The 19,028-nt window shown below is 32.8% G+C and overlaps 1 protein-coding gene across 1 annotated transcript in view; it reads left to right on the forward strand.

Annotated features, from left to right (window-relative positions):
• Positions 1-2,493: 2,493 nt before the first annotated feature.
• The window catches only part of LOC132748187 (nischarin-like), a 30,782-nt gene continuing 14,247 nt past the window's right edge, over positions 2,494-19,028 (forward strand). The window contains exons 1-14 of the mRNA XM_060737747.1: positions 2,494-2,663; positions 5,297-5,380; positions 6,315-6,497; positions 6,732-6,780; positions 7,314-7,409; positions 8,228-8,295; positions 11,414-11,506; positions 11,914-12,009; positions 12,480-12,605; positions 13,349-13,544; positions 13,770-13,828; positions 15,495-15,623; positions 16,656-16,763; positions 17,716-17,811. Coding sequence (XP_060593730.1) covers positions 2,577-2,663; positions 5,297-5,380; positions 6,315-6,497; positions 6,732-6,780; positions 7,314-7,409; positions 8,228-8,295; positions 11,414-11,506; positions 11,914-12,009; positions 12,480-12,605; positions 13,349-13,544; positions 13,770-13,828; positions 15,495-15,623; positions 16,656-16,763; positions 17,716-17,811 — 1,470 coding nt within the window. The 5' untranslated portion in view covers positions 2,494-2,576. The remainder of the gene's footprint in view (positions 2,664-5,296; positions 5,381-6,314; positions 6,498-6,731; positions 6,781-7,313; positions 7,410-8,227; positions 8,296-11,413; positions 11,507-11,913; positions 12,010-12,479; positions 12,606-13,348; positions 13,545-13,769; positions 13,829-15,494; positions 15,624-16,655; positions 16,764-17,715; positions 17,812-19,028) is intronic.

Genomic DNA, 19,028 nt, shown 5'->3' on the forward strand with positions numbered 1-19,028 from the left:
ATTTTTAAAAGATGGAGCTAGCTTTCTGAAATTACATGTTGCTTTCATAATAAACATGTCTATCAGAGAAAATTTTGTCCCGGATGATTCAAAACTTGCCAGGGTGAAACCATTATATAAGAAAACTAGTACACTTGAAGTAGGCAATTATAGGCCTGTTAGTATATTAAGTATTATCTCTAAGATTTTAGAAAGAGCTGTATATAATCAATTAGAATCATATCTTGTTAAAAATAATTTTATTTTATGAACACCAATCTGGTTTCAGAAGATACTTGTCTTATACATTTGTTAGATCATATCAGACTGATAATAAACTGTCTCTCCACTTAGGAAAACTGCATGTATGATTTTTGGTCCAAAGAAAAAATTTAGAAAGATTAATAAGTTCAATATTATATGCAATGGTCACACTATATAATCAACTTAGACAGTCAAATATCTTGGTTTGAAAATTGAAAATGTTCTGTCTGGAGAAGAAATTGTTAATACAGTTATATCTAAAGTAAACACTAAGCTTATTCACACTTGAACAAAATCGAATCCGCAACGGAATCGGACGGATGGTGTCAAAGCAGTGACTGCGTGTGTCTTGTGTTTTTTACGCACATTTACAAAAAAATGTAAATGTAACAGCATTTTTTTTGTATAAAACAGGCCCGCCACTCGGAGTTCTCACGGTCGTTTCACTTGCTCTAGGGCTTTGAGCCTTACATTTCTGTAAAGGACACTCTTCACACTTGTACAAAATCGAATCCGCAACGCAATCGGGCGGATGATGTCGAATAGAAATGTAAGGCTCAAAGACCAAGAACCAGTGAGACGACCGTGAGCTCACTCTATATAATAGACAAACACGCCTTCATCATCACATGGTTTATCGAATACCTGATTACCATAAACTGTCATTCTTTCCAGGAACTGTTTAGTATGGAACACACTACACCATAATGTGCAGTTAGCGCTGACATTATCCCAGGATTTAAGTCAGCGCTGGCTGCATCAGTACGTGTTCCTTCCTTACTTACATCACATCATGTATACAGATTTTATCCTGTTTTAACCTGACTAACAGTTTCACCTTCTGCACAACTCTTTTGTCTGTTTAAGTCTTATGGGCTTAAGGTGTTCGGTTTTTGCATTTTTTATCACTGTTGATAGGTTTATACCTGAGTGGATTGAGTAGCTTGTGTAGCCTATCACGCTAGCTACTCTTTTTACCCCCCCCCATGCATGACCATAACTATCATAAACGAACGTAGCTATTATTGTAAAAGAAGAATCAGTCAAAGCGCGTTTTGCAGATCTCACTATTTTAGAGGAAGACAGATACCTTTTGTCTAAAAATAAAGCCAACTTTTTTAATACAGAATAGAAAATATCATAACAGCGCAACAATGTCAATGAAAATTTATTTTAACTCTAAATAATAGTAAATAGATTTAAAATTACGTTTCTATAGTAGAATAACCGCAGTTAGGTTTTCTTCTTCTTCGCAAATAGTAAATTCAAACATAATAATATTATGGACCATGATTTTTCTTATGAAAACTATAGGGACATCCGAACCTATCAATTAATCACTATTTAAACTAAAAAAATATATGCAGAAAAAAATGAAGGACAAAATACAAAGAGGAAATTGTTTCCATCAATTTAAGGTATTTATAGTCGTTTAATAAGCCTAATTGTATTTTTCTGTAACAGATTGCATTTACATTTGGGCCACTTACGTAAGAATTCGCCCGACTTGGACATTTTGTGGTTTCTAACTTTAACTACAATAATTATTCCTGCTTCCTGGTCAGACACTCACATTGATTTTCAAATAGATTTACATAAGAAATGGTCCCTAATGCAACCTTAAAATTGAGTTTTTTTTATGCTAAAGATGTGATTTTTTCTAGCTGAATGAAATGCCTGACAGAAAAATTTTCCTGTTATATAGGGGTAACCAACATTTTTTTTGCAAAATGACTTCAAGGAGGATTTACACCCGTATTATTGAAATTTTCTGCTGAATATACTTTTTATAAATGCAAATATCCAAGTCACAAATTATCATAGAATTTCTTTTTCTTCAGTAGTATACTCATTGTATACACACCGGTCTCTCAAATATCGTCAGTAAGACCTGTGTACACAATGGTAGAATACTTTCTAAATTAGTTTCCATTCTTAAAATACCCCCATTTTCATCCAATCACCTCATGTCCAATTGAATCTTACGGTTTTCATTGCTGTAACTGTTATCGCAACTTTTCGGCTCTTTCCGTAAGTCTTCGGATACAATCGCAACTTTTCGGCCCTTTCCGTCAGTCCTCTGCATATTATTAGAATCGAATTATTTTCATATTTGTATTTGTTATCAAAATAAGATAAAGAAAAACTATATCCCTTATGATACGTAATTTTTAAACCTTTAATTTTATATGGTTCTGTATGAAAAACAATGTACGGACAATTTTTCATTACAAATACGAACATTTCACTCAGTTGCCAAATTCCAGGGGAACTAACTCTAGTGCAGAGGGCGTAGGTTAATATAACAAAAATGATAATATTCCGTTGTAATCATGGCACAGTTCGGTAAAGACATAGACAATGTGACAGCCAATAGTTCAATCAAAATTACTGATACAGAGATCACAGAAACTTTTACGGTAATAACCTAATAAGTTCATAAAAAATATGTTTTGACTTCCTCAACCATTGAACCATATAGATTTTCTCATCATCATGTCTTTCATCTCTATTCATGATTATTGAGACAGAGTTATTTTGATTCAGAGTCAACTCGTCCCCTGGTCAACTCGTCCTCTAGTCAACTCGTCACCTTTTTGGTCAACTCGTCCCTTGGACAACTCGTCCCCTGGTTAACTCGTCCCCAACTCGTCCCCTATATTTTATTATTATTTGTTTATCATATATTCCATAAATTATTATAGACTGTTAAAATATATGATAAAATGACTGAATTGGACATATTTTGACGCTTTTTGTATGCGAATATTTGGAGTTTTTTTTCTAATAATAAGTATATATATGCATAATAATAAAATATCATATAGTATGTCTTTTTTGTCAATATTATGTCATATATATTCACTTTCATTTTTTTTGCATGCACATATTTCATTGTGTTTTTTTGTTGTTGACATCTTACGACTCTTGGGGTTTATAATAGTTCCCGAATTCTCTCAGAAGTCCCGTTGATGACAACTCCCCATTCCTGTACCTGTCACACAGCTGGTGCGTCTGTCCCTGGAGAAAGGTGTATTTTTTCCGCTGGTAACGGCGAAGTCTCCCTTCACTAACCAATTCAGAGTTCCTTACCGCTACCTGGGCCTCATCGTACAAAAGTCTAACCAAAAGGTAGAATGGAGGCGTTCCCCCGGCCCTCCGATTCAGTCTTCTAAGCCATCCTATAAAATAATAGAAGTATATAACAATACCAATAAGATAGGCACTGGTCAACTATTATAGATATATTTATCTCTTTAATGCGGTGATGTATGAATCCATGAAGGCATTTCTCAAATTCGCTACAATTTTGTCTAAGACTTATTTTTTTATGTATGAGAAGTAACATACAATCTAAAAATCAAAGAGTTGGACCTAATTTTAGTTTTAATTAACATTAAAAATCCGATTGATTAAACATTAATTGAATGTTTGCAAACTTACCTTTCTTTGTAGTTTTACATCAAAGCTATGCACGTGCGCTTAGATAAAGATCATTAAAATTGTACGTAAAAAAGACGTTATTTTATCAATATTTCGATATCAATCAAATTCATTATTAATTTTACATGAAAGAACTATTTAAAGACATTGGTTTACAACATAATAGTGACGAAAAGATCGAAAGTAGGGGACGAGTTGACCATATTAGGGACGAGTTGACTCTTTGAGGACGAGTTGACCAAAAGTAGGGGACGAGTTGACCAAAAAGGTGACGAGTTGACCAGAGGACGAGTTGACCAGGGGACGAGTTGACCGGATTGCGTTATTTTGGTATGGCCTTTCACCAACTGAACTCGGCACTAATCATCTCTTCAATATTATCGATGTAAAATCAGTACGAATTAACTGTCATTGCAGGTTAAAGTAAGATATCATTTTATGTAGCAAGATGTGTTACAACTTTGTTGTGCTTCCTTAAGATTAAGAAGTAAAGCATGGCCGGTAAAGCATGACAAGTCTGTGAGTTGATCTCCCATTCTATCTATCTATCGATCGATCTATCTATAGATCAATCGAACCCTGGACCTTAGGAGTGACAGTCAGTGGTCTAAACAACTTAGCTATACAGTGCCACACATGATCTCCCATTTACTGATTTAGGAGAAACAGTTTTCTAGGACTTCATCATGTAATATTCTGAATATCTACATAGTACAATCAAACAATAGATTTGTGGCTTTGATTTGATAAGCCTGATGCTTGGAGAATAGTTATAGGAGGAACTTCATGAAGTAATTATAAGTAAAAGTTTGGTATACACAGTCTGTGATAAGAAAGAGTTAAAGTAGTAGTTTTAGAAGCGGGATATAAGTGGTTCGGGTTTTGAAGATCTTTCTGTAGAGATATACAGTCATTTATAAATAGAGTATAGGTCAACAAATATTGTTATCAGCAAACAGTCTGGTCATAATTTGACATTTGTCTGGTAGGTCATTTATAATATAAGCTAAGACCAAGGATAGACACTTGTTGAACTCTAGAAAAGACTGGGAGTTCATTTGACAAATGACCAACAGCTTCGTTTTGTGATTGGTTTCACCAGAAGGATTTGACAAGGTTAAATTAGTACTAGGGGCAAACACTTATAGTAAGCCCTGTAGTTCAGCCACAGATAATCAACATTGTCAATTGCCATGGAGAAATACATGACAATATGATTAGTTTGGTTGTGGGATTCGAGGTTGTTGTTAAGCTCTTGTGGGAAATTTAGTAGTACAAGTAGGGTTTCACAGTTGTGGCCTAACAAAAAAAACATTGCTGGTACTAGCTGAAAATGTTGTTTTTGTTAACGAAGGAATACAATAATTTAAATAAAGAACTAGAATGATGTAAAATATTGGTCAGGGATATGGGTCTATGATTTTATAAACAGGGATATAAAGGAGTTTTGAGTTCCTTAAGATAAAACATGAACTTTGTCCATAAGAGGGCAGGCGAGAGTGTTTGGGGGGGCTTAATACTTTGAAGCTAAGTTTGGAAGGACAAATGGGTTTGTGTGATGATATGTTTGTATAATTTATGTATTAATTTTCTATATTTCTTTTTGTAGGTCTATGTGATAGAAGTAACTATAGGGCCATATTCATGGAAGGTGAAACATAGATATAGTGACTTTTACTTCTTACATGAAAAGGTTTGTTGAGATATAGAATTTCATTGTTAAAAGGAATTGTTAGATCTGACTATGTTTAGCAATATTAGTAATATTCTTAGTAAGAAATGCTTCCATTCAATTTGAATGAACAAAAGTTTATCTTATCAGTGTAAGAAATTCAGATTTGAATCCACTAGGCCGGTCAGACTACCAGATTGGAATATTCACTAGCCCAAAAGACATCTTCACTAGGACGATTGAATCGTTCAAAACAGTTGTTTATATTGCCTCTGAAAATACAGTAGTCTGGTCGGGCTTGTTACTGTAAAAAGTTGGTAGCCCGAGGAGAAATTTAGTAGTCAGGGGCTATCGGACTTCTGCTAATTTCGAACACTGTCTTATAACATTATATCTTTGATTGATAAAGTCAGATGTGCAAGTACATGAAAAAAGTCTATTGTTTTCATGAGTAAAACAAGTCTATAGGGAAATTTCATGTACTAAAATGTTGCACCATCACATTGACATACATATTATTATGTCTCCCAAAATGTTTTGGAGGCATCTTGTTTCTGACCTTGCCATCTGTCCATCCGTTAGAATTAATAGAACTGCTGGTTGGATTTCTATGAAACTTCACAGGAGTGAACAGTACCATCCCTCGATATGCATATCTCCGACATGTTCCGCTTTGCTGCACAAAATGGCTATCAGAGCTATAAATAGAAAAATCTTGTCCTGCTTTCACAGGTCAAGATACTGGTGGGACTTTAATGAAACTTCACATGAGTGACCATACATCGTTTTGGGAGACATATGATTTTGTGACAAAAACCCTTCTAGTTTATGATGTTTTATTGGTAAAATACTTATTAATTGAAAAAAAAATACAGATGGCAATTTGTCTACATGAATTCATTTGTTAGTTCATAGTTTAAAGTAAGACCTGCTCACAGTCATTGCATTATTTCAGCTTTGTTCATCATGTAAACTAGACAAGAACTTGTTACCTCCAAAGAAACTATTTGGTAACCAGTCTGAGAGTTTTATAAAGAAACGCCAAAATGATCTTGAGATATACCTACAGACAGTACTACATTTTGTGGCACAGAAAATGCCTAACTGCTTTGCTTCATTCTTGGAATTTGATCAATATGTAAGTACTTATGAAAGTATAAGTTGGTAAAAAAAATGATGAATGATACTTTAAAAAGTTTAACTTCTATTTTACAACATATATTGTGTATATTGTATGCAGTTTCAATATATATATTACTTATACTTATAAATGAGTACTAGTTAAGAAAATAAGATTGTATTCAATATATTTGTTGCAATACTTTTCATTCTTGTGTATCTTTTGACATACTGAGAAATTTTTGCATTTTAGGAAATTCATGGTATCACTCAGGGCATGGCAGAGGAGCTTTATGAGAAAGGTAAGTCAGGATATCTTGCTAAAGAACTTTGATTGCAAAACTCCTTTAATGATATATTTTAATTTCATTATAGTTGTTATGCATTATACATGTAAGATATATGATATATCATCATAATTGTATATTACAAGAGATATAGAATTTCATTATACTTGTATATTACAGGAGACATGATATTTCATCATACAAATGTACTTGTGTATTAAAGGAGATATGTCTGATATGATATTTCATTTTAATTGTATATTTCATCATACTTGTATATTACAGGAGATATGATATTTTATCATACCTGTATATTACAGGAGATATGATATTTCAGCATAATTGTTGTATATTACAGGAGATATGATATTTCAGCATAATTGTTGTATATAAGAGGAGATATGATATTTCAGCATAATTGTTGTATATTAGAGAAGATATGATATTTCAGCATAATTGTTGTATATTACAGGAGATATGATATTTCAGCATAATTGTTGTATATTACAGGATATATGATATCATATCATTACTGTTGTATATTACAGGTGATATGATATTACAAATGAGGGAAATTTACAAAACCACACCTCTCCATCTCTATGCACTCACAGAAAGATTAAAACTCCCTGAACCTACATGTGGTAAGATTTTGTTAACATCTGCTTGTAACAGAATTTCATTTGAATATCAGCAACAGTAACTAACAAGTATTCCACAATTCTGAACCATTACATATACAATCTTTAGAAAGTGACCCAACTTATGGATTACTTCATTTGATACAAAAGATTTGTTAAGGAAAATTATTTGTCATGCCTTTGTTATAACCTTTCAAATCTAGGGAGTCTGTAGTTCAGTGGTTAAGATTGTCAACTTCAATCCACTTGTCCATCACCTTTGTAGGTTCAAGCCGCGCCAGTGTCTTCAGATTTTTTCATGCAAGAAAGCTATCCAGCCATGTTTCAGAAGGTCAAAGGTTCTACTCAAATGCCTGTTTGTGCCCGAAATAATGCATATAAGGGCACCTGATGTCTTCCTCCCCAAATAAAGCTGGAAAGTTGCCATATGACCTATACTGATTTGGTTCGACATGAAACCTAAAGCAGCCTTTCAAATCTAACTTTGGTTTTCTTAACTCTCTGGAATGGATTGTGATATGCCTTTGACCAGGCTTGATACTTCTGGTACCTTAATTTCTGTATTATAATATTGTAATTTTAATTTCCCATAAACTTTGAATCGGCTGCATCAGGGCATATCCAATATACAAAACCAGGATTAATACTGGGCCTGAAGTAATAAAAATATGAGACACTTCAGTAAATGAATTATTTTTTTTATAAATATTTGAAACATTTTTTTCATACCAGAAAGGATTCTTAACAAGTTCAAAAATATTTTGTTTTGAAATTGTAAGCATTTCATCTGTACTGCATTTCTTCTTATCTGTTTATTTTAGAAAGTGGTGATGTGAAAAGAGATCTAGGACATATATTGGACTTCATAACAAGATTAAAATGTATACAGGTATGTACAAGTGCATGCATTTACATAACATTAATAATTCTTATGTCATGTAACTACATTTCAGGTGTACAAACAGTGATTGCTTAGAATCAATTCATTTCAACGGGTAATAGTGGCCTAATTGTTAAGGTGTCTACACTTAACACAGTGATTAATATTTTCTATTCACTTGTGGAGTCATAGTCATCTTTTCTCCTAGGACACCAGCACTGGCTAGACCTGGATCTGCGGTTATAAATAAATTCTCAAATTCAGATCTCCAGTATTTGATTGGTCAGAAATTGCCATAGAATGCAATCCTGAGATTTGAGACAGAACTCAGAAAAAATAGTTTACAACCTTGTGGCCAGGAAGTGAATTCAAAATATGAATTACATGATCAATAACAATTGTCCTTACATCAATGTTTTTAAACTTATTCAAGTGATCAAAACTTTTGTGTTACCTATGATTTTAATGAACAGATATAGTAAGGTTCATTTATCTGAACTTCAATGTCAATATTGATTATATAGATTACAGATAATAATGTACAAATATGTCTATATGTTTGTTATCTGACATTTGTGTTGTTCAATGTAAGCAAGTGTTAATTGGTTGTTAACAAGGTGATTAGATTGTTTATTTTTAGCTTGACTATGAAGTACACTTTGGTTAAGATTTTCACATTCAAGTTTATTTCTCCAAAACTTCTGAAGGAAATGGGATGAATATCTTGACAAAGTGTGATTCCTCAGAAGCATTAATCACAACAAAATTACATGAAAATTGCATACGCTGTTTGATTCAGTCTGTACATGAGAAAAATAATGAAAAAGTGCAAAATCCCTCATGACCCCTAGCACCGGCTTGAGCAGTACTCAATTTTCAACACTTAAAAGTGTTGGAATCAATGATCCCAAAGGACCAGAAAACTCTTGTTCACTGTGTTTATCTAACATTATGGGATTAGATCTGTTACCCAAAGTTACATTTTACTGAATGTTACAGACAGCTATTGTACTTTTTTATGCTCCCCGAAAAAATTTCGGGGGAGCATATAGTCGCCGCCTTGTCCGTCCGTCCGTGTTTCCGTCCGTCCGCTTTTCTTGTCCGGGACATAACTTTGAAACAACAAGAGGTATCAACATGAAACTTTGTAGGTAGATAGATCTCATTGAGAAGGTGTGCAGTGCACAAGAACCGTAACTCTGCCTTGCCTAATTTTTGAATTATTCCTCTTTGTTTATTTTTACACTTTGAACTTTGTCCGGGACATAACTCTAAAAGTATAAGAGGTATCAACATGAAACTTTGTAGGTAGATAGATCTCATTGAGTAGAAGTGCAGTGCAAAAGAACCGTAACTCTGCCTTGCCTAATTTTTGAATTATCCCCCTTTGTTTATTTTTACACTTTGAACTTTGTCCGGGACATAACTCTAAAAGTATAAGAGGTATCAACATGAAACTTTGTAGGTAGATAGATCTCATTGAGTAGGTGTGCAGTGCACAAGAACCGTAACTCTGCCTTGCCTTATTTTTGAATTACCCCCCTTTGTTTATTTTACACTTTGAAATTTGTCCGGGACATAACTCTAAAAGTATAAGAGGTATCAACATGAAACTTTGTAGGTAGATAGATCTCATCGAGTAGGTGTGCAGTGCACAAGAACCGTAACTCCGCCTTGTCTAATTTTTGAATTATCCCCCTTTGTTTATTTTACACTTTGAACTTTGTCTGGGACATAACTCTAAAATTATAAGAGGTATCAACATGAAACTTTGTAGGTAGATAGATCTCATTGAGTAGGTGTGCAGTGCACAAGAACCGTAACTCTGCCTTGCCTAATTTTTTGAATTATTCCCCTCTGTTTATTTTACTCTTTGAAATTTGTCCGGGACATTACTCTAAAACTATAAGAGGTATCAACATGAAACTTTGTAGATAGATCTTATTGAGTAGGTGTGCAGTGCTCAAGAACCTTAACTCTGCTTTGCCTATTTTTTTAATCATCCCCCTTTGTTTATTTCACACTTTGAACTTTGTCTGGGACATAACTCTAACACTAAACGATGTATCAACATGCAACTTTGTAGGTAGATAGATCTCATTGAGTAAGCGTGCAGTGTACAAAAACCTTAACTCTGCCCTTCCTAATTTTTGAATTATCCCCCTTTGTTTATTTAACACTTTGAACTTTGTCCGGGACATAACCCTAAAAGTATACGAGGTATCAACATGAAACTTTGTAGGTAGATAGATTTCATTAAGTAGGTGTACAGTGTACAAGAATCTTAACTCTGCCTTTCCTAATTTTTGAATTATCCCCCTTTGTTTTTTTAACACATTGAACTTTGTACGGGACATAACCCTAAATGTATAAGAGATATCAACATGAAACTTTGTAGGTAGAGAGATCTCATTGAGTAAGTTTGCAGTGCACAAGAACTGTGACACTGTCTTGCCTACTTTTGGAGTTATTGCCCTTTGTTCATTTTGACACTTTGAACTTTGTCTGGGACATTACTCTAAAATTATAAGAGATATCAACATGAAATTTTGTAGATAGATAGGTCTCATGGGTGGAAGTGCAGTGCTTAAGAATCATTACTCTGCCTTGCCTTATTTTGAAGTAATTGCCCTTTGTTTATTTTTACTTTTTGACTTTTGTCCTGGACATTACTTTAAAACTATTAGAGATATCAACATGAAACTTTGTAGGTAGCTAGATATAATTGGATAGAACTGCAACGCTTAAAGAACCTAAACAAAGCCTGGTCTAATTTTGGAGTTATTGCCCTTTGTTCATTTTTTTACACTTTCCTGTGTCCAGAACCTTCTCGGGGAGCATCACCCGGTTCAACCGGTTCTTGTATTTATTATTGATAATAAATTCCAACAGTACATTAATTGAACTTTGTAATAACACAATAATAATAATAACTTAACTAATTTCTGATAACACATTATCAGTAACACATTGGTTTTTCAAAATTTTTCAATATGATTCATATTCTGAAAAAATTAAAGAACAATTCAGAGAGAAAAACAGTTACAATAAAAAGCATAATCAAATACCTAAACCTATAGATAAAGTCAGAAACTATAACAAGCTATCACTTGTGTTATATAAACAGATCTGTGGAGGAAAGAAGGTTGGTAACAGTAATATTGATATGAATCATCTACAGTTTGATCTAACACTGTTCAAATCTCTACAAAAAATAGAGGTAAGTAAACACAAATTACATTATGAGTTGAATTTATGCCAAATTTATGTAATGGACTTGTCTTGCTTTGAGTTTGGAACAGTCCATAATGAAATGTTTTCTAAACAACATCTAAGATTGTAAGAAAAGTAGAAAAATTCAAGATTTAAATAGGAATTTACATGTTCTATGTGCAATTAATGACTGACTGCAGTATTTATCATCATATTTCTATGTGTGATTAACTGCAGTATGGGCTCTTTTTGCACATTTTTACATCTTTTTTGTAATTTACTTGTGTTGTATGTGATAATTACTTTCTTTGTTCACTTTACAATATTTTACTTTTAAATACATTTTCAAAATTTTCACAACAGTTAGCCTGAATCTGGAAGTATGCTGCTCTAAAGATATAACTTAATTTTCAGTTACAGTCAGTTAATATAGCATTGATAGGAGGGTTAGAGACAGTAAAACAAACCTTACAGACACTAACAGTAAACAAATCTGTGTCATCTATAAAGGTATGTGTCTAGATAGAATAATACACTATTAAGTTATTGTGTCATAAGAGGCGACAAAATGGGTTCAAATTATTAGAGTCTATGAATCTCTTAGTCTTAGCTCCAGCAGGTGCCGTGGTTTTGACCCCTGGTGTTGCTTTAAGTTTGTAAAACCCAAAGTAAGCCAAAATCGTCTTTCCTGTTTCAGTGCCATATGATCTAAATTGTTTTGGTGTGCCTTTTTTTTCCGGAATATTTTATTCTATTTACATGCAATACCCATGTGTGTTAAATATCAGAGACATTCTATCTTACAACTGTTGCAAGAATCAACCATATAATTATGGAAACAACATAATTCACAACAGTTTATATATTTTATGAAAATATTTCTTAAAATTTTATATGTTGTTGCATATCTCATCATAGATAAATACATTTTGTTACATTAAACATGTTAAGATATGTAAGTACATTTATTATTATTACAGGAAGTGTTACTACAAGATTTACCACAATGGAAGTCGGATGACGGTACTTTATTGGTATCATATTGGGATGGTATAACACACATAGACTTTAGTAATAATTCTATCACAGAAATAGACGATGCTATGGTAAGTGGAAGCAAGACGATGTAAATTATCACATACCAGTGCTGCTTTTGCATTTCCGTAAAAACAGTATTGCACTTCCGTGCATATATTTTGATGTGATGTCATTTGTGTTAAACATAGTGTAAATACGTGCACAAACATTGTGTAAATAAGTGTGTTACACTTAAAATGTCTCAATGAAAATGTTGTTTAACTGAACAGTGCTTATTATTATGAATATATAATAATTAGAATATTATATTTATGTACCTTGATGACTAAATTTATTAAAGCCATTGAATAAAATAATATAACACTCACCAGAGGCTTGCATAATATAACTTTATTCAACTTGTTAAATAAATTCAGTATTGTACTTACACTCATTCAATATTCTCTATATCTTGCTCTCCTTTAGAGTATATGGAAATAATTTGTAAAAACTACAAAATGATGCTAAGAACATCAGAGATTATTTAACTTTTACAGTAACAGCTTCAAAATTAAGTGCAGCAGGGAAAGCATTTCATTTGTAATTCAAGGATAGCTAGTATGATCCTTTGATGAGGCGAAATTTCTCCTTGACAATAATTCTCAAACATTGAGTTGAACTGTCTTTTGTGTCTTGAATGCTCATACATGTTGGATTAGTAGTTGGTAACTTGCAGAGCACATGATTATTACTGGTTAGTAACGTAAAATGTGTTAAAATCATAATAATAAAAAATTCAGACAAATGATCAAATTTTGCTATTTATTTTCAGCAACTCATGCCAAAGGTGATAAGGTTAGATCTCAGTCATAACAAGATTACAGAAATCAAGCACCTACAGTGGTTGAGTCACATGACTTACCTTGACATGTCATATAATGATATTGAAGAGCTGGAAGCTCTGCATTCCAAACTCGGCAACCTGAAAACCCTCAATCTGGCCGGAAACAGATTACATTCCTTACAAGGTAAACTCACATGACATCTCTGATTTTATGTCCAAAAATTATTTAGCATATTTAGAGTGAAATTGACTTATGATTTAGATGTTGTCATTGATATTTGTGTTCTGCATTGTGAAAAGAATTAGAACCTAGATATTTGGAGCACCTTTGTTTACTTGTATGCATTTGAGAGTTAAAAATTCAAACCTGTTATTACATTATAATCTGTGTATCATTTGTATTTTCCAGGGTTATCTAAACTTTTCTCTCTGGAGCATCTAGATCTCAGCTATAATCAAGTTGCATCAGTAAGTTATTATAAAATAATTTGAGCCACGCCATGACAAAACCAACATAGTGGATTTGCGACCAGCATGGATCCAGACCAGTCTGCGCATCCGCGCAGTCTGATCAGGGTCCATGCTGTTTGCTTACCAATTCTATTACAAGTAGAGAAACTGATAGCGAACAGCATGGATCCTGATCAGACTGCACGGATGCGCAGGCTGGTCTAGATCCATGCTGGACGCAAACCCATTATGTTGGTTTTGTTGTGACGTGGCTCATTTGTCAAAAACTTTAACTTGCTACTGACTTAAAATTACACACTTTTACCTGCTTTAAGAGATCTTGTCCTTAATGTTAACACACATGCAACTGCTAATGTGTATTTTTGGGAATTTTGTTAAGAAGAAAGTTATAGTAAAATACATGTAGATAGATATAAAGTTTGCTCTTGAAAAAATGTTTTGCTGTAAGACTTGATATCCACATTACATGTAGAGTGATAGGAAATTATGTGTGTAAAATGTACATGTTATAAATGTAACTTTTTATCATGATCCCAAATATTTCATTGATATATTGATAACATTTTGCTTTAAGTGTTAGATGCAAAATTTATAACGTCATAGAAACAAAGTCAAGATTCAGTAATTATGCAACAAGCCTTTTACTAAGAAATTTTTTATGTGCAACATTTTAAAAGCATTTGTGTTTCCTTTTTGCACTTTGATTGCGCTAGAACCTTTATTTATTGGCTGATGTTTTAAATATTTAATGTCCTCGAGTCACCCCAAATCATGGTATATCTGTAATTGTGATACAGGATGTATATGCATGATCCTGTACTATTTGTGTTGTGACTTTGATGGTCCCAAGGTCAAGGCCATCAAGGTTAAAATGATTTTTCTACTTTTAAAAATTAAGCTTGTTTTGTATTTAAACTGTCAAATTGAAAGTCTTTGCAAAAACACTACTATTGATGGTTTTTATTTGTTTGGGTTGTCAGACCAAACAAATAATGGTAGCGAAATTTCAGAGCCTAATGCTGTTAATTGCAAATGCCTAAAGTAGTCCACTTTTTTGAAGCGGTTACTTCCCTTTATATGTACACGAACGCCGAAAAATCCAGGGGAGATCAATGCGTAAAGATTGTCAAATGACAGGCGCATTAATTTTCAAGCAAAGTAGTTCCCGAATGGTCGATGATTTCTAATATTGTTTTATTCTTTATAGATATACATGCTTACAGTAAGCTCCATGATTATTTACATCTGTGTTAAACAACAGGTTTAGCGTCGAAATAATAGTTAAAAACCCTAATTTGGAATAATATGGTTTTCTTCAGCCCATTAACATATAACTTCACCGTGGCCGAGGGGTTTGCTTGCCCGCTTCTGAATCGAGAGGTCTAGATTTCAAATCCCAGTTGAGGCAACTCATTTTTTTTTTCATTTTTTAAATCAAATAAACATTGAATTGACTATCAGTGTTGCAATTAGTCTTATAGCCAATTTACTGCAGTTAAAACACTGGAAAGCATTGGTGGCACTATACAAAAACAAATTGGTTTATAATCTCACAACCTTCACCTTTCTGACATACTGAGACCCAAACAAATTCAGCGCCTTCTGTGCTTTGATTCATCATCTTGTTTATTAAAACGACTTTGAATATATTTGTTTATTTTAGGTAGATGATATTAGGCCAATTGATAGACTACCATGTGTAGAACAGCTGTTATTGATTGGTAACCCAGTAACTATCACCCTTGACTACAGAACTAAAACACTGTCATTGTTTGGTGACAGAGTTAGTGAGGTATGACCTTTTATGACATATTTACAAATATAAAACTCTGCTTTGTACTAATCCCATTTTGTTCCTGTAAGACAGGCATACCCCTCCCATTCATACTACCATATGTTTGCCTACAAGACTTGTATACCTTCTGTTTTAAAATGGAATGGATGATTTGTTTTAATGAATGTGCAATAAAAGAGGTCATTTAACATGGTTGTCTTGAGAGCTATACTGATTCTATTGGACTTGTATACAGCTTCCAAACCTATATCAGGCGCAGCTACTGCCTCGCCTAGTCAAGTTAAATTCAGTAATGTACTTGTGTCACACATTTGTGGTTGTAAGAATTGACTGCCTTAACAAAATTACCTATACATACATCTAGAAAAAGAAATTCAAGAGTCTGTATCAAGGTGTTATTTAAAATATGTTAAAAAAGGAATCAAATCTGGCACTAATACTAAATAGAATATTCCGGCACTTATAGAATAGATAAAAGTATCTGGTAGCTTGTTACAAAGAAAACAAATAGAAAAAATGCTCAACTCATTTATTAAGTGAGGCCCTTTACACATAAATGTACTATCCAAAAAACTATTGGTGTGTACACAAGAAGTACATTTGAGATAGATAAGTATTATGTAAACATAAAACATGTAAATAAACATACTGCATGTAAATTGTAATGTTGTTAACATGTAAGAAGTCAACAAAATGTTGTCTAAATGCTAATAAGATTTTATTCCTTTATCGTGCGAAAAATGTACAAAGTATATTTATGAATAAGAATATCCCTTCTACTGCTTAACAATATGCATAATTCGATTAAAGATGATAGTTGAGATCTTATATTTATATTTTATTTTATTATTCTCTTGTTTATAGGTTGACCAGTAGCCATTTTCAATTAACTATATTAAGAAACAAAAAAAAAGACATGATATGCACCATTGATTGATATCAAATGTAGTTTAGAAATGTTTTGTGATGATTTGAACATCTGAAGTTTGTAAAAAAAGTTATTAAATTAACTGTATATAACAATTTCAGATATGTTTAGATAAAGAAGTGACATCCGAGAAAGAATTGGACACTGTTAAAGTATTGCAAGCCATACAGAAATCCAAGGATAAAGCTAAAGAAATCAATATTAAAAAGGTATAAAAACAAAATTATTTCATTACTCACAGATATGTCTCTTACTTTTGTCTGCAAGTGTATAAAACTATATCTTTATATCTGCTGCCTATAGTTCACAAAATCATTACATGAATTTTGAAAAAGAACACTTCAAAAATACCTGTATGAAAGAAATATGTATGTATATTTCCTAAGGAGTGAATGGCAAATGCATGATACCAATGCTAAGCAGCTAAAACCTTTCTTAAAATAGCAGCATAATATTTTGTTCTGGAACATTTTATTCTGATATGTATATCATATGTGTTAAAAATAACAGAAATATCCAATGTTACAATTCTTTTGAGAATCAACCATAAAGTAACTGAAACAACATAATTTTAATGTTTATACGATTTGTAAAAATACTTTTTAAGCTATAGCTTTATCCAGTGTCTATTCTAGGATTTGAAAAACAGGGGGGATTTTTATTGAAAAGTGATAATTTTTTACATTTGTTGATTTTTTTTCTTTCTCTATGTAAAATTTTTCTCCTGCCTCTGAAAAACTAAGGTGGAATTCTCAAAAATAGGAGTGAATCCCCCTATCCCCCCTCCTAGAATAGACACTGCTTTATCCCCTTTAAAGGAATTACAATGCATAGTGTATGCTTTACGTAAGTTTTTATAAGATTTAAAATCTTATTCTAAAACCATGCTGTTAATTTCATATAATTATCCCGTCCTTGATTTTGTTATCTTGTTGGAAACAATAAAGAGCTTGTTTGCCATTTCCATAGACTTAATTTTGATGAATATAAGTATATAATAATGAAGTGGTGTAAGTGTTCTGTTTTCCAATTCTTCTTGATTGACAAAGATGTGAAGTTATTGTTACAGACAACACATTTCTGTTATTAGAATATTTGTAAACATAGCTATAACAATGTTTTTCCATTTTCTCATATCTCACTTTATAATATTTACTTTAGGCAGCAAGTGGGGCCTCCCTATCTGACCTGTCACACACACCAAGTTCTAGCAGTCTAGGTGGCTACCACGGCAACACACAATCATCAGGTAATAAAGTATGTATCTCCTTAATGCACATCCTGCCTATCTTACCATGATAACAACAAATTAAAAACCTTCAGACTGCTAGCTTGTGATAATGACTTGCCTAACTAACCAGAATAAAACCATGGTGGCCAGTAGTTAACCATGGCAACCAATATAAAATCATAGTGACCAGTAGATAGTCATGGCAACAAATATAGAATCATGGTGACACATATAGAACCATGGCAATTCATATAAAACCATAGCAAACCGTAGAAAACAGAAAAGAACCATGGCCACCAGTAAAGAACAATGATAACTATTGCACCATGGCAACCTACAATCTGGTCACACTATGATACAGTGGATGCTTAAATATAACATTTTGATATTGAAACCCCTGTAAATTAATAATGAACAGATCCAACATGAAGGCTAGGCAAGTCCATTTCACAAAGTTAGCAGTGTAAAGGTTATTTCTTTTAACACTGCTTTTTCAATGTCAAGAATGTCCTTGATAAATTATAATGAACGTTGAGGAGTTGATATAATATGGTTGTAACTTACAACACACAAATGAAAGTAGATTTTTATTGTTTCTACATGTATTTAGTGCTTATATTCCTAGTAAAATGTTCATAAGCAACTCTTACAATTTGATATATACTGTTTGTTGTAAAAAGGTGGATTAAAGGAATTTTTTTTTTGCATTTTAACATTTGGACATAAGTTTGGAAAGGTATGTATTAGTTGTTGATAAAATATCTAGATAAGAAATTACGACCAAAGCTTAATGGCTGCAGAAAGTGCATGACAAAAACTACCCTTAAATTAAATAATACTTAGACTGAACAACCAGAGTTTAAAAACCATTTCGTTCTATTTTCTTTTTTACTTTAGTCTTTCTCTTATAATATAAAGATTATTTAGGGACCTCCATGGTTCTAGTTGTTATGGTAACACAATTCTTGTCACTTGCTCCTTGCTTTGGTGGGTTCCAGTCCAGACAATGACTTTGAATTCTTTCATGTGAGGAAGTTGTGCAGAACAGCAGCAAACTTACGATAGTTGTGTAGTTCTACTTTGGTGTCAGCTCATGTATGAAATATTGTGCTATTTAAGAGAAGTAGGGGGCCATGTAACTGTAAACAGAACAAAAGAGAATAATGAAGTTCATTCTGTAACAATAGAATACGGGTCATGGCCATCTATTAAACAAAAGAAAATAACAAAAGAAATGGCCCCT

The sequence above is a fragment of the Ruditapes philippinarum genome, unplaced genomic scaffold (assembly GCF_026571515.1).
Source record: "Ruditapes philippinarum isolate M1 unplaced genomic scaffold, ASM2657151v2 ctg1604_1_1_1_1, whole genome shotgun sequence".
Taxonomy (NCBI): domain Eukaryota; kingdom Metazoa; phylum Mollusca; class Bivalvia; order Venerida; family Veneridae; genus Ruditapes; species Ruditapes philippinarum.